Source organism: Eublepharis macularius, chromosome 5, assembly GCF_028583425.1.
Source record: "Eublepharis macularius isolate TG4126 chromosome 5, MPM_Emac_v1.0, whole genome shotgun sequence".
Taxonomy (NCBI): domain Eukaryota; kingdom Metazoa; phylum Chordata; class Lepidosauria; order Squamata; family Eublepharidae; genus Eublepharis; species Eublepharis macularius.
In genome coordinates, this window is record NC_072794.1 from 68,028,798 (window position 1) to 68,046,182 (window position 17,385).

General features: G+C 42.6%; 1 protein-coding gene across 1 annotated transcript in view; it reads right to left on the minus strand.

Annotated features, from left to right (window-relative positions):
• Positions 1-17,385, minus strand: part of ST6GALNAC3 (ST6 N-acetylgalactosaminide alpha-2,6-sialyltransferase 3) — a 472,167-nt gene that overhangs the window by 257,343 nt on the left and 197,439 nt on the right. Inside the window, exon 2 of the mRNA XM_054979301.1 lies at positions 9,346-9,540. Coding sequence (XP_054835276.1) covers positions 9,346-9,540 — 195 coding nt within the window. The remainder of the gene's footprint in view (positions 1-9,345; positions 9,541-17,385) is intronic.

The following is a 17,385-nucleotide window of genomic DNA, read 5'->3' on the forward strand; positions in this document are numbered from 1 at the left end:
TGGTCCCGATGTAAACTTGTCCACAGCTGCAGGGTATACGGTATACTCCTGCAGAGGTGAGGGGGTCTCTGCTGTCTTTTGCTGATCGTAGCATCTGTTGTATTTTTCGGGTGGGTCTGAATACTGCTTGAAGGTTATGCTTTTCCATAAGCTTTCCCATCTGATCAGTAATTCCTTTGATATATGGCAAAAACACTTTTCCTGTAGGTGACTGTTTTTCCTTGGTTGTTTGATTCATCCTGGGTTTGATTGCTCTTCGGATTTCATTTCTGGAGTAGCCATTTGCCTGAAGTGCGTGGTTTAGATGATTAATTTCCTCATTGAGAAAGCGCGGCTCACATATCCGTCTTGCACGATCCACTAATGTTTTCATTATGCCTCTTTTCTGTCGGGGGTGGTGATTGGAGTTTTTGTGTAAGAACCGATCAGTGTGAGTTGGTTTCCTGTAGACCTTGTGACCTAACTGAAAGTTTGCTTTGCGGATGACCAAGGTATCCAGGAATGAGAGTTTTCCCTCACTTTCTTTCTCCATTGTGAATTGTATGTTCAGGTGGATGTTGTTGAGATGATTCAAAAACTCCCTCAATTCTTCCTCCCCATGGCTCCAAATGATGAATGTATCATCCACAAACCGGAACCATACACTGGGTTTGTGGGGTGCTGATTCTAGAGCTGTTTTTTCAAAATGTTCCATGTAGAAGTTTGCTATAACTGGGCTGAGTGGGCTCCCCATGGCCACCCCATCCATCTGTTCATAGAATTCGTTGTCCCATTGGAAGTAACTGGTTGTCAGACAATGATGGAATAAGGCTGTTACATCCTCTGGGAAAATCTGATTAATCAGTGCAATAGTGTCTTTTACTGGAACCTTGGTAAACAGGGATACAACATCAAAACTGACAAGTATGTCTTGTGGATTGAGTTTCAGAGAACTGATTTTGTTGATGAAATCTGCTGAATCTTTGATGTAAGACGAGGTTTTCCCGATGTGGTCCTGCAGGAGATCTGCCAGATGTCTAGCTAATTCATATGTCGGTGAACCAATGGCACTCACAATGGGTCGGAGTGGGACTGAATCTTTATGTATTTTGGGGAGTCCATATAGTCTAGGTGGCTGTGCTTCAGTCTTGCATAGTTTTCTGTGCGTGTCGGGATGTAGTGAGGAATTCTTGATCAGTGCATTTGTTAGCCTGGTGATTTTGCAAGTGGGATCTCGTTTTAGTTTTTTGTAGGTGGAGGGGTCCAGGAGTTCCTTAATCTTCTTTTTGTATTCCTCCGTTTTCATGATCACTGTAGCATTGCCTTTATCAGCTGGTAGAATGATGATGTCTGGATCTGCATTGAGGGTCTTGATGGCATTTCTCTCCTTGCGTGTTATATTGCTGGTGGGAAGCTTTGCCTTTCGTAGAATCCTGGCTGTCTCTCCTCTTATTTCCTCAGCTTCCTCTTCAGGTAGATGACGGATGGCAGCTTCTACATTTGCAATGATGTCTTCCACAGGAATTCTGGTGGGGGTGACTGCAAAGTTTCCTCCCTTTGCCAAGATGGAGGTTTCTTCTGGTGAGAGTTGACGGTCTGTCAGATTGATGACAATGCGTGCATTGTCGAGCATTAGGCTTGTCTGTCTTTTTTCCTGTAGTTTGTTAAACTTCTGCTTCTGTCTGGATGTGTGGTTGGTAAACACTTGTTCCATCTTCCTGTAGGTGAGATTATCGACCTTGTCCCAATCCTGACTTCTCATTTTATGGCTGGTGTTGATATGCAAGCAAAATAGCTCCTTGTCTGTGGCAGCAAGTTCTCTGCGGGTAGTGTGGATTCTCTCACGTAAGAGGGCCTGTTCTAGACGATCATAAATGCGGTTCGCCTGTGTGGTTTTGAAGATTCTTTTAGTTGTGAGAAAAGATGGAATGGTTCTTGTGTCCCTGCAGCGTAGAAGAAAGGTCAAAGAACAGAGTAGATGTGCTTTCTTGTTCCGAAGTGTTTCCAATCTTCGGGTCTGTTGGAATGTTTCCTCCCCGTAGAGGTGTTCGATGTATTGTCGAAGGCTTTCACGGCCGGAGAACGATGGTTGTTGGGGGTTTTCCGGGCTGTATTGCCGTGGTCTTGGCATTGTAGTTCCTGACGTTTCGCCAGCAGCTGTGGCTGGCATCTTCAGAGGTGTAGCACCAAAAGACAGAGATCTCTCAGTGTCACAGTGTGGAAAAGATGTAGGTCATTTGTATCTCCTCAGGAGGGGTGGGGTTGAGCTGAGTCATTCTGTAAGAGTTTCCCAGGGTGTGGAATGCTAATGGCGGGAGGCTTCACTGTAACCTGAGGAGGTTCTTTTGCATATGGATTGGTGCTTGATGTGCTAATCTTCTCTGCAGGGCTATTGTCGGGTGTGGAGTGTTTTGTTGGCCTGGTGTTTTTCAGAACTGGAGCCCATGCTCTGTTCATTCTTAAGGTTTCTTCTTTCCTGTTGAAGTTTTGCTTATGCTTGTGAATTTCAATGGCTTCCCTGTGCAGTCTGACAAAAAACACCAGGCCAACAAAACACTCCACACCCGACAATAGCCCTGCAGAGAAGATTAGCACATCAAGCACCAATCCATATGCAAAAGAACCTCCTCAGGTTACAGTGAAGCCTCCCGCCATTAGCATTCCACACCCTGGGAAACTCTCACAGAATGACTCAGCTCAACCCCACCCCTCCTGAGGAGATACAAATGACCTACATCTTTTCCACACTGTGACACTGAGAGATCTCTGTCTTTTGGTGCTACACCTCTGAAGATGCCAGCCACAGCTGCTGGCGAAACGTCAGGAACTACAATGCCAAGACCACGGCAATACAGCCCGGAAAACCCCCAACAACCATATAACTCTTCCCTTTTTATTATTTATCAATTCATTCATTCATTCATTTATATTCAACCTTTCTCAATGAGACCCAAGGAGAATTATACAGTGCAAGTAAATACAATCAACAGCTAGAACATTATGAGTACTGCTAAGTACTTTATTATTTAGTACATAAAAAGTGAATTGATCATATTGAATTACACTGAGTAGCCCGCCTTGAGTCTCAGTGAGAAAGGCTGACTATGAATAACATCAGTAAATAAAAAAATATTGTGACCTTCTTCCAAACCCTTGTGGTCCCACCTGGTCTTGGGCCGATGGGTGTTCCCAACATGCTCTGGGGTGGGGCAAAGACAGTGCCACAACAGGATTGGCAGGGGACACTCCTTCATCTCTCACCAGATGCCCAACAGAAACTCCATACACATGAGCGAGTCCAATCACTCATTAAAACCACAACCAACTCCCAGGAATAGAGTTAGATGTCACTCCTCACTCTCATCTCCCAATGACCCCAGCCTCATCCTCCATCTCCACTGGCCATCCCCAGGTTATCCAGAGCACAGCCTTTAAGGCCCAGCTCAACAACTGGACCTGCCCTCTCCCTTGCTCTGGACTATAGACCTGCTGCCAACCCAATAAGACCCAGTGACTTAAAAGGGCAGAGCCCAAGAAGTCAGGTTAACCCAGCCTCAAGGTAGGAGTGCCCAGCCTGACCTGCCTTAAGGGTCACTCTGCTAGCCCCTGGGCTGCTTCTTGTGGCCTTTCACCCCTCAGGGTTAGCTGGTCCCCATGCTGGGGTGAGCCCTTTTGGTCAGCCAGGGCATCTTGGCATTTGGCTGGCCAATCTAAGGGTGACTCCAGGTCACATCATGAGCCTGCAGTAACAAAAGAATTTGCCGTTTGTTCTGTCTTGTCTAAATCTCGAGTACCCAGTGTTGTAAATTAACAACCCATGCGTAAAAGTTCAGTGATCTAGTGCCTGATCAGCAAGTATTTGAGAGTTTAAAAGGAATCTCCAAACCTGAACCACTGAAAGCCCTGAAAGTTTCAACTGCCTAGATTCTTACCTCACACAGGGAGTATCAAACAATTCTGCTGATTTACTCCTCTTTTAAACATAGAGCCAAGCCACACGTGATGAATGACACTTGCCTGGCAAGTGTCATTCGTCACTTGTGGCTTGGCTCATAGAGTGAGATTCGTCACTTGTGGCTTGGCTCATAGAGTGAGTGGTTGGAAAATACAGACATTGATTCACTGTGCTATATTCGATCAACCCCCACCCTCTAAAGTGCTGCATGCATCTCTTGCAAGATATACAATCTCTAGATAAGTGCTAGCATTTCACAATTATTTATTAGACATATCTGAATTAAAGATAAGGTGGTTAATAAAAAAGATATTAGGGTTTCTATCAATAAATGGTAGTAATTGGCTTACCTGGGAATAGGGATTGCTTAGGCAGCCTGGTATGATTCTTGTCTCTCTCCCAGAATAACAACCGCTTTGATGGGCTAGGATATAGGGAGAGGTCTCTCCTTCCACATCACCATCAAACAGTCCAGTAACCAAACTACTGCTGTGGCAATGTGCAGGCAACCATCTCACTAATATTACCTCTGTCCCCTTCTTTGCATTATTGTGATTTGGCAGCAGTTTGAATGTACAGCTGTTGGGCTAAAAGGGCTCTCCTCCTAATTCACTACTTCCCCCTTTTAGCCAAAGTCACTGGTTCAAATGTTGAAGCATAGGAAATTAGAGGAAGGGCTATAAGGCCCACTCTTAAAGTGCTATGTAAACAAGCAACATGACTGAGCTGAATTCGGCTCTGGCCCTAGTTCCCATTGCAACTGCTCCCTTAAAAAACAAAGTAGAAAGAGGTATGCCTGAAATATCCATTCCTTTAATTTTATCATCCAAGATATAAGGTAGCGTACGCCCCAGTCACAATGACTAGGAATGTGCCCCTCTCCACACATATCCCAGAAGTTCAGCAGAACCAAAAACTGGAAGTATCGTTAGGGGAATCATTCCACATAATGATTGTATCAGTTGAACTCACTTTGAAAGTACTGCTATAGTCATTTCTTAAATGCTTCATAAGGAATGGACAATTCTAGTAATACACAAACAGAGCTCCACTAACAAATGAAACTTTACTGCCCCCCACGCCGTGTTTCCAAATCATGGCCTGTGGGGTTCAGAGAAAGGGGAAACAGAAAAAAATCATTTCTCACCATCCAGTTGCCCTTGCACTGGCAAAACAGACTGTAGATAGTAGAATTCAACCAATTGTTAAACATGTTTTTCAGTAGGCACACTGCCCAGCTTCATTTACATATAGGGTTGCCAGGTCCCCTGATCCCCAGGACAGGATGTCAGTGGCCCTGCACCAACCCTATGACTCCCCCTTCTTGTGTCACTTCTGGGAAGTGACGTCATCATGTGGATCACATGTCACCCTGGGAGCACTCCTGCGCTCCCCAGGGGGAACAAATCAGGCCCAACTCGGGCTGAATCAGGCCGCTGCAGAGTGTGGGAATGCTGCTGTACTCCACAGCAGCCCAATTCAGGGCGAATCAAGCTGCTGCGGTGTGCAGGAATGCACCCCGCTGCCTGGGAGCATGCCACCCGGGAGCGCACCCTGGGAAGCGTGTTCCCTCCTGCCGGCCAGGTAAGTGGGGGAAGGGTTAGGGTTGGAGGGTGGGAGTGGGGAATCCCCTGGTCCCAGTAGGGGACTAGCATCCCTATTTACATAAGGCTTACAAGCTTATTGCCTGTAAGCTTACAAGCTTATTGCACATACTGGTGCAATTTTAATATTAAAAGATAACTAATTTTATTAAATGGCTCTCCCTGTAATGCAGATTCTGATAGCTATTTTTCATCTACTGCTGATGTTAAGGAGCAAGATTTGGGTCCAGTAGTACCTTAGAAACCAACTAGATTTCCAAGGTATAAGCTTTCAAGAGTCAGAGCTTTCTTCAAGGTGCAGGTAAGTTCACATGTTAGAAGAAGAGAGTTTCTCAGTATTACTCCTTATCTTTTTTTGTTGTTGTTAAAAGGCTAATACCCTTCTTACCTGAAAGGTAAGTAATTAAGTAACCGGGGGGGGGGGGATCTTAAAGTCACATATGGGTTACTGTTTTGTATAATAATAAACCTTTCTATATAACATTTTAAAATAGGCATCACCTTATATTCAGGTAATCTTTCTGTTGGGTAAACATGGCAGTTACTTTCAGAAGAAAAAAATAACAGAAAAGTTTATTTTCAGCTTGGGTTCAAAACGGGTCCATCTATCTTCTAAGATTCTTCATTCTTTACAAGTATTCCTAAGTGGTTTTGTGAGTTAATTCAAAAGTAGACAAATTTGTTACAAGACCCTTGGTTTTCTTAAGTCCCCTTGGTTGTCCTCCTTTCCTCCAATTCTACCACAGCTGATCTTATTGAAATAATTCCATCCTTTTTCTATTGCTGTCCCTGTACCGATATTCCTCCCTGAAGATGTAAATGGCGCTGCCTTTGAATCTTTCCTCAAACCCCAGTTATCCACATGGATTTTGGCTTTACTCCTCATTCCCAAAATGTATTCATGTTCAAGTATGCAAAATGGTTCTGGATCATATCCTTCCCTTTCTGACTTCCTTTCTCTTACACAGCTCACCCCATTTTAGACTTTAAGCTTCTTGTGAGCAAGGATCTGTCTCTATAAAATTCAGTATGTGCTACTGGTGAGAAAACAGAATGATGGTGATGAGAATCCTTTCTCAACTAGCTGTTTACAAAATAATAAAGCTGAGATTTGGTACTTTCTCTTTATTTTAGTCAGAAGATTTTTTAAATTTCTGTTGCAGATTTATGTAGCCACCAAAAAGGAGTGATAGAAGCACAAAATGTCCGGTGTGTAATTTTCTTCTTCCCTTTGTAGGAAGCAGCCTTTTCCATGTCCATATTAACTCTTCAGTACTCCAGTTATGGAACTGATGAGTTCCATCTAATAGCTATGTGTGTTGGGCTTCGCTGTGGAGAAATGATGAGTAATTAACGCAATTTTGATGAAACCAGAGAGAGTATAAAAAGACAATAAACAGACCTAGACTAAACACAAAGAAGTACTGAAGGAAAATGTATATTCAGCCTAGAAAAAGTATATGGGAAGGAGAATATATAGAATAAACTCATAGCTGCTGCTCAGGTATTATTGGGGGCTATGGACGAACATGAATATTACTCCCCTTCTGCAGTCACTCTATTGGCTACCAATCAGTTGCCAGGCTCAATTCAAGGTACTGGCCATCACAAGCAAAGCTCTTCGTGGCCTTGGTCCCTCATGTCTACAGGACTGTCTCTCTCCCTATGTTCTACCAAGGCAGCTTCGCTCATCTGAACAGGGCATTCTTCAGGTGCCACCTTGCATGTCAGCAATTATGGAACAGCCTACCTGAAGAGGACAGGAAAGCTTCCACAATCATGACTTTTCACAAACTATGCAAAACTGAATTATCCAAAAGGGCTTTTTACTCAGGAGGCCTGAACTGTAAGGAAGTTTCGAAGAGATGCATCAGTAAAGGAACAGGGAGGGACTATAGACTTAATTACTATTACTATAAGCGTGATCCTACTGGGTAGGATACTAGGTATGTTGTTTAATATGTCAGTCTTACAATTGCATAGTTATACTCTGTTTCAGCATTTTTTCAACTCTGTATTAGATTCCTGTTTGTTTTAAATCTTTGCAAATTTCCATGTATATATCCTATTACATTGTTTATTCTTCAAAACTGACTGTACTGACTCACACTGTGTAATCCACCTTGCATCTCAGTGAGAAAAGCAGACTATAAATAACATAAATAAATATTAAAAATAAATAGGGTTCAAACCTCAAGGTGGTGGGTGGAAATCTTTCAGAATTACAGCCAATCTCCAGGTGACAGAGATTAGATCCCCTGGCGAAAATGGCTGCCTTGGAAATTGGACTCCATGATATCATACCCAGCTTCCTCCTCCAATCCTCCCCTCCCCAGGCTCCTCCCCATAAATCTCCAGGAATTTCCCATCTTGGAGCTGGCAACCCTACAGAAACTCAAGCAGAAAAACAGCTTTGTTCAACTATGTGTAGTTAAATTATAGGGCTACAGTTTTAAGCAAAATGTAGATAAAATCAGATATCGTGTCTGTTTTGTTTTCACTGATTCAATAGGAACATTTGTAGAAGTACCTACAGTTTAGGTTTTGCACATCTATGTTACTCCAGTACTAATAATCTATCCTCCTCCATGATTAAAAAAACAAACAAACCTGGAATGCACCTTCAGAGTCAGTAATATTCATCCAGAAGTAGAAAAGGGCCAGAATGTCCTACCAGTCTTACCCAGACATGCATATCTCTGCTTCCAATTAGAACACTTACAAGGAAAAGATGTGATGGCTCTAGATTACTGTTTGCAAATGTGAAGTCTTGCAAAATTTTCCAGAAATGTTGAACATAAAAGTAGAGTATCAGAAACCAAACAATGTCTGTACAGAGCCTAACTGTTCCAAAATGTGCCAAAAGATACAGCAGGAGCACAAAAAGCTGGTCAAATGCAACGCAACTCTATTCCAGATGTGTTGCAACTGAATATTGTACCAAGAAAAAAATGAGCAAGGTAACCTTGAAATGTATGCAGACCCTAAGATTATTATAATATCTAATTTACATCAAATATGGGATGTTACTGAACATAAAACTTTTCTCCTAGCTGTTGCTATAGCTACAGCTCCAGGAGGCCATAGCAACAGCATCTTATCATGCACAGCTTTAATCAAAGTTAGGCAAGACATGTATTTCTTGGTGGTTTACACTAAATATGAACATGAACATTTAATTATATTGCATTATGAAGAGGTTGTGCTTGTTTAGGAGAGAGGTCTTTACAATAAAGGTGCTGTGCCTCAAGTAATATACTTCTACCTTTGAAAGAAAAATAGTCATTTTGCTGTACTGAAAGTTCGTTTCTATAGCCTGCTATAGTGCAATGAAAGAAACTCAGGCAGGAACTAGCTTCTGATTATACAGCTAGGTTTTCACCTACTATGTACATAATATTAGGGAACAGTGAGATTAAAATCCATGCACCCAGCAAGGCTTTTTAAACTTGCTTTTTGATAGCGCAGACCCGGAAATAACCATAAGATGACTTTCATATTTCAGCTGTGTAGGATACTGCATGAAATGGGCACTGGATGCTTATACAATCCTGGGCAATTAGTGGGTTACTCCTCCAGTTTGCCAGTTAAAATTTAAATGACCAAGAAAACAGAATTATAATACAAAACAAACATTCAGATCTGGTTTGAAAATTAGTTCACCCTAGTTTTTGCCACAGAGGTTAACCCCTTAAATATTCATATTTTTTTCTACTGAATAAGACAAAAAAGAATGTTCCACACAGACTACTTAAACTTACAAACATTATATTTGCTAACAATATGTTGTTTAATACAGTTTCTTACCTCTTGGGTTCTCACGTTAATATATCCATAGTGTGTCCTTAGAAGTCGTCTTTGGGTGTAGGAGAATGGCATCCATTTGACACTGGTTTGGCCAAAGCAGTTGAGGATCAGAGGAAAGCTGACTTCGTTTGTAAGGCGCACAATTATAAGGAACAGCAACACTGCCACAGTACCTACCAGAATAATAGCCTTCCGCTGTAATTGAGAAAACACACAGAAATAAGAATTTTTCAAATGGGGAAAAATATTTGTATCTCAGAGCAGAACCACAAGTGACAAAAGGCACAGATTGGACACTTGTCAGCTTCCCTCAAGTTTTGATGGGAAATGTAGGCATCCTGGTCTTGCAGCTTGGCTCTCTGACTGCTGTCCAATGGACTTTGCAACTGTCACTTGTCCAACATTCCGCCAAGCTGCCTACATTTCCCATCAAAACTTGAGGGAAGCTGACAAGTGTCCAATCTGTGCCTTTTGTCACTTGTGGTTCTGCTCTCAGTCCTATGTGGGCTCTGAAGTCCACTGAAGCCTCTTCTTCTTACAGGATCCTGCAGGCTGTTCAGTGGCAGAAGCCAGTCTACACATGCAAAAGAATATAAGTATACATCATCATCTCCCATAGTATTGCATGTGGAAGTTATTCTAGTTAGAGACATCATACACAAACTGAGGAGTTTAATACTGGATCAGTGCTATGATTCATAGTGCTTTCACTATTTATTTATTTATGTCCCACCTTTCTCCCCAACCCAAAGTGGCTTATAATGTTATAACATTATAAGTGGCTTATAATGTTCTTTTCTCCTCCATTTAACCCTCATAAAAATTCTATGAAGGGTCCTCTGCCATCAATTGCATGTTTTAATTGTGGTTTAGAACTGGTAGTTTCAACATAAATATAAGGTTGTATAAACACAGGATGTAAGTTAGGAAAAAAAGTGGGCTCAATTATTGTTATTGTTGCACCAATTATAAAGACTTTATGAGCAAAGAAATGTGCTAGCTGATCTCAGTGGAAGAGGCACTGGCTGAGCACCTACTTAAGCAGGCTAAGAGTAGAGATGGGCACGATCGGCATTACGATAGGAAAATACCCCCGATAATGGTGTTCGCGCCATCAGGACCCGGCTGATCGGTGCCGACCATGGCAACTGATCCAGCGGTCGGGGGGGGGATGCTTGTTCGGGGCTAGATTGGATCGATCGGTATCTGATCGTGATTCAGACACTGTGGAGCCAGCAATCTATTGCCCTGGCAACGGAGCCAGGGGAATGCCTGAGCTGTGTTTCCCCTCCTTCTGTCACCCTGGAAACCCGAATGGAAGCCCAGCTTTCCTTGATCAGCAGGGCTTCCTTCCAACCACAAAGCAGCAACACACTCACCAATTGGGAGAAGACAGCCAGGGGAGGGAGGGGGAAGGGGGTGTTCTATAGCCAAGGGCACTCCAAACGTTTTTTGCTTTTTAAAAACACGGGGCTTTGTAGGAGGAATGGCTGTTTTTCTGTCTGTCACTCTGTTTTTAACCTGCTTTTAAAACACTGTATTTTGTGGGGAAACCTTATTCACGGCTCTGTGTGTGTGTTTAAAAGGGAGTGGGTAAAAGCTGGATCCAGATGATTTTAAACGGATCCTCATGAATTCATATGATTTTTATATTGAAACAAAAGAAAAAGGCTGTCATATTATAGATCATGTCCTAGTCTACAGACAGCAACAAAACAATCATGCATCCACTAATCTGTGGTGCTGCCACAGCACAAAACATGCTAAAAAAGCACGGATCCGCATGGATCCTCTTGATTTTTAAGTGGGGCCACCCAAAATCAACCACACAATCACAGACCATGTTCGTTGCCACAAATGGGACCAAAAAATTCAGTCATTCATTACTTCGTGGAACCCGCCACGGCGCAAAAATACGGTTCAAAAGCACGGATCCGCATGGATCCTCTAGGTTTTTACATGGGACCACCCAAAATCCACCATACAATCCCAGATCATGTCCATTGCCACAAAACGGGCAAAAAAAATCAGTTATCCACCGCTTCGTGGCACTCCCACGGTGCAAAAACATGGTCTAAAAGCATGGATCCTCATGGATCCTTGTGATTTTTATGTAGGGCCACCCAAAATCAACTATACAATACCAGATCATGTCCATTGCCACAAATGGGACCAAAAAAATCATTTATCCACTGCTTTGTGGCAGCGCCACGGCGCAAAAACATGGTTCAAAAGCACGGATCCTCATAGATCCTCTTGATTTTTACATGGGGTCACCCAAAATCCAGTATACTGTCCCAGATCATGTCCAATGCCATAAACAGGACCAAAAGATCTAAAATATGACAGCCTTTTTGTTTTGTTTCAATGTAAAAATCATATAAATTCATGAGGATCCGTGTCTCAGATTCATGTTTTTTCACCATGGCAGTGCCAAATATTTTTGGATCTGTGTTTTTTATATTTCAGTCTGTGGACCTGGCTGTGATATGTGATTTGATGTTTCATTTGTGTTTTTCCTATTTAAAAAACCATAGGATCCGCGAGGATCCGTGTGGATCCTGGTTTTACTTTCTTCCTGTTTAAAATACGCTTTTAGAAGACTGGCTGCTTGCTTTTAAAATCGGGTGGGGAGGAATGGAGGGGATTCTATCCCTGCTTTTTTTTAAAAAGCTGACTGAAACATGTTGACAGGGTGTCTCTCTCTCTCTCTCTATTTGGAGAGGCATGCGTGGGAGGCGGCTCGTCACTGGGTTAAAAACTCCCCCCCCCCCCGCTCTAAGAGAGAGAGAGAGAGAGAGAGAGAGAGAGAGAGAGAGAGAAAATGTCCCCTCCCTGAGGGGAGGCGGCTCGTCGCCGGGTTAAAAACTCCCCCCCCCTCTGCTCTAAGTGTGTGTGTGGGGGCTCCCCTCCGCTTTGGCCTCCCCAATCCCAGATCAGAAATGGGACTTGATCAGTGTGGATCGGTGATCTGGGGTCATCACCGGCGCAGATCCACGATCAGTTTGATCGGTATTTTTGGGAGGGATCGTACCCACCTCTAGCTAAGAGGAAGGCCCAAAACCTGTGGGAGCAAAATCACAGGCCTGCCTTGAATACATTTCAGGGATTGTATACCTAACACCATTGTTGTGCAAGAGGAATTAAATAAGAGCAAAAGACCATTATTTAAACACTGGTGTGCAGTAATTTCTTTTCTGTGTGAGTGGTAGTTTTATCAGGTATCTCAGACTTGCACATTAAGGAAAGGTCATTCAGCATCCTCTCAATGTATAAGCTGATGAATGAAATGAATAGAAGACTAGACAGAAAGATTCAGGTTTTTGTCTTTGCAACAATTACCACCAGATGTAGAAGGAAGATAGAATTATCAAAAAGTTTTTTTTAAGAACAAAGAAGCATTTGGATGACAAATATGACTTGTCTGAAAATAGCTTTCATAATAAAGTATCCAAGTTAGCTGTTGCAAACTCTCTGCTCTTTGAATAATTCTGTGATGGTGTTCAAGCATGCAGTCTTAAAGGAGATTGGCATGGTTGCGCTCTATGGCGAACTGGACATTGTTGAAAGCATTATATCCTCCTCTGAGATGATGGATTGCCCAAATACTAGGTAGAAGTATCTAGAAACTTTTCTGCAAAGTCCAAGGAAAATTGAAGAACATAAAGAAAATCAGTTCCTGTATATTCTCCATAATATAATAATAATAACATTCGATTTATATACCGCCCTTCAAGACAACTTAACATTCACTCAGAGTGGTTTACAAAGTATGCTATTATTATTAAAGTATATCATAATAACACTAAAGGCCTATTGCAGAACTAAGAAAGAAAAGTAAAACACAAGAGGCTAATCTAGGCTTTGGAGATACAATTGTTACACCTTGGCATCCCCTCCTTGGGATGGACACAAGCCCACTGAAATTAATGAAACAGAGGTTAGTCAGGGCTGGTTCATGGCCTGGTTTCAGCACTGCTAACTGGTTCTTAGCCTAGTTTCAGTACTACTAACAGGTTATCCAGATTTTTTAACCCTTCCTGCCCCAACTAGGGGGGTTTCCCTCCCCCCCCCATTCTGAGTTTGGGGAGTGATGCCTTTCATTGGTCACTAAGCACTCGTTTCATCAATCAACTTGGAATTCACGGTCTCTCTTATTTATTGCTGCACTCGGGTCATCCAAACAACCATGCCTTCCTAGCAGGTGGACAAACGGGTATCTTCTTGCAAGAAACTCATCTCCCCTCAGCTGACAATTTAAGTAATTAATTACTCCCTTCCCTGGGAAATAGTGTTCTTCCTGAAGATTTGGGTTTCCTGGGTGTAATTTAAGGCATCTTAAATTACACTTCCCTTTCACAGCAGGGGAGAGGTGGGCTTTTGGTAGTGGGTATTTTGATTATTAGAAATATAGAAAGCTGAGTCTGTGACAGGTCATTTGATCACATGGTGACTTCCCTGCCTAGTGTGAAGATTTCTACCATCATATGCTTTCTAGATAGGTTGATAGATAGTGCTGGGGAAGATTTAGTGGTCGTGGTGGTGCATATTGGCAATCAATGACATTAAAAAATGTCATTGGAAGAAAAAATGACATTAAAAAATGTCATTGGAAGAAAAATGAGGTTACTAGGCAGAAAATTAAGACCTCAAATGTAGTGTTCTTAGAACTGCTACTGTTTTCACTCACAGAAACAACTAGACTGGAACAGATTAGACAGGACATGGAGGAACATATTGGGGGAGGCATTGCTGTGTATCCTGAAGATGGCATGCGGTCAAATAACAGAATCATTACAGGAGGAGATACTAGGCCATAAGGACTGGGTTGATCACAAGATGGAAAGGGAATTAAAGGAGGTGACTTAAGCAGATACTTTTGTGATACTGGCTGACTTGAACTATGCTCACATTGACAATGCACTATAGAGATGAGATTCCTAGATATCATTAATGACTGTGCACTGGATCAGTTGGTCACAGAACCAACCTAGGGATAATGATCTTGGACTTGGTTCTGAGTGGGGCTCAAGATCTGGTGCAAGATGTAGATATGGTTTCACCAGTTGGGAAGAGTGACCACAATGCTATTAAGTTCAGCATTCATGTCAATGAAAAGTTACCTCTAAAGTCCAAAACAGCCTGTAATGTTTGATTTCAAAAGAGGGAACTTTACAAAACTGAGGGGACTTGTTAGAAGGAAGCTGAAATGGAGACTCAAGAGAGTCAAATTGCTAGAGAATGCTTGGAAGCTATTTAAAATCATATAACTGGAGTCCCAATAGAATGCATACCCCACGTATGGAAAGGAATGGTACTGCAAATTCTAAAAGGAGGTGTGCGTGGTTAATGGCCCAAGTCATAAAAGGAAGTCATAGAAGGCAAAAAGGCTTCTTTTTAAACAAGGAAGGTTCACCCCAATGAAATGAACAGAAAGGAGGACAGCGTCTGGCAAAAGAAGTGTAAGTTAATAATTTAGCAAGCAAAAAGAGAATGTGAGGTACAGATTGTTAAAAGTATCAAGACAATAAGCACTTCTTTAAATATATCCAGAGCAGGAAACTGACCAGAAAAGTAGTTGGACCTTTGATTGACCAAGAAATAAAAGGATCACTAAAGGGAGATGGCAGAGAAGCTCAATGAGTTCTTTAACTCTTTGTTCCCTGTGAAATGTGTGGGGCATGTACCTACACCATAGCCATGATTTTCAGGGACAGAGTCTGAAGAACTGAGTCAAATTGAGGTAACAAGAGATGAAGTTCTAAACCTACTGAGGAAATTAAAAAACATTAAGTCTTCAGGGCCTGAGGGTACACACTAGGGGTGTGCAGCAAAAAAAGATTTGGTTTTCCCACGCCGTAATATACGAAGTGGGAAAAAGAGTCGGAAATAAGAGATTTCTGAAGCGGCAAGCATGTGGAAGCTTCCCTGCCCCCTGCAGGTTCCTCTTCACCCGATGCAAGGAAGAGGGGGGAATTTCCCCCATCTCCCTGCCAATGGGTCAGTGAGCAGCGGTGTGGCAAGTTTAAACTTGCCCCGCCACTGCTGCCTCCTCTTCACTCAATACCGGGGAGATGGGGGAGATCCCCCTGTCTAGTCGGCATCAGATGAATGAACAGCAGTGTGGCAAGTTTAAACTTGCTGTAGCTGCTGCTGCCTCCTTCACCTGATGGGGAGGGGAGACAGGGGAATTCCTCCATCTCCTCTCCACTGATTGAAGGAGAAAGTGGTGGCCCGGCAAGTTTAAACTTGCCGCGCTGCCACTCATTCACCCAATATCTGGGAGATGGAGGAATTTCCCTATCTCCTCTCCATCTGGTAAAAGAGACAGCGGCTGCAGCGAGTTTAAACTTGCCAGGCCACTGCTTTCTCCTTCACCCAATGGATGGGAAATGGAGGAATTTCCCCATCTCCCCTCTATCAGGTGGATGAGGCAGAGGAAGCAGCAGGGAATTTAAGCTTGCTGTTTAAGCTTGCTGGGCCGCCGCTTTCTCCTTCACCCAATGGAGGAGAGATGGAGGAATTCCCCCATCTCCCCTCCATTGCATGGATGGGACAGCAGCAGCCCAGCAAGTTTAAACTTGCTGCGCTCCCACTCATTCACCCGATGCCTAGGAGATGGATTTTAAGCGAATAAAAACCATGCATCACAGCTTACTTCAAAAATCTGTTGTCAGTGCCTAGAGGAACTAGTGGTAGATGATCTGCTTTGCTTGCCAAAGGACCCAGCTTTAGTCCACAGCATCTCCAGATCTGGTGGTAAGTGATGTGAAAAACTTCCTTCTGAGAGTGTGGAGAGCTGCTCCCCATCTGAGCAGACAATTCAGACCTCGGTGGACCAATAACCTATTCCAATAGCCCTTTTCACCAATTACAGGAAACTTATGTACAGTTCACATACACTGTACACTTGATTTTTCCTTATATGTGCATCAAGTAATTCTCGTTTCGTTCAACACATATATCGCTAAATGTGTGATTTAAACCACATATTTATCCAGGTACTAGTCCCATTTTATTTGTAAAGAGAATGTGTAATGGCTCCTTCTTACAAACTGGTATACGCACATACATGTAGGATAGTATACGTGTTCACTCTTAACATACAAAACAGGGCTATTAAAAGGCAGTAAATTATAAAAGAGCACAGTTTCAGCAAGGTGAAGGCAGACATCAAACCTGATACATCTACCATTCGTTTCAATGAAACATGTTAAGGCAACATTCCCGGTGAATTGTACCTATCTTTTGTAAAAACTGCAGCTGCCAAGATGATACAGTAAAACCCTGAAAAGAGATTTCTTTCAACAGATTTATAGCTTAAAGACATGGAAGTTGTAATAATAATTTCCCCATGTTTTAACTTCTTAAACATAGCACCATTGAATCTGTTAAAATTATTGCACTTATAGGTAAGACAATTTTTTGTTTAACTTTACTGAAAAGGTAAAGTAGACATTCATTCAACCTCTGTATGTCTAATCTGTTCTACAGGGCAAAAATAGATGAACTTACACTTGTTTAATATATACAATGCAATAACCCACAGACACATCGAGTGCATTTTAGCAATCCGTATGGGGATTCTCTACTTTTCTAGCAATTTTAAAAATTCAATCTTGATAATAAGATAACCCTGATTCTTGTCTCACTTAGTTCTGTGCAATCAGAATCATTCTGCCCGGTGTGTATATCAGAATCGATAAGGAGAAGACATGATGAATCACTCTTTTTAAGATTAAACGTAAGTGTTGCGAAAGTGAAAAACAAGGTAGTGCACAAACTGGCCTATTGTGGGCTTCTGAATACATACTCTATTTGAATGAGGAACCCAGAGTGTGTCTTAGCCAAGGGACATTGAGGGCAGTGGCACTGGACCCTGTGCTGCCCCCTGCAGCCTCCATGTGTTACTGGCCACCACACTGCTTGAGTCACAGCCACAGTAGAGGTGGTCAATGGCAGAGAGGGGGCTGAGGCTAGCTGCAGAGGCATAGGACAGTGACTGGTGTAGTCAAGGGTGAAGGATGGGGATGGAGCCTT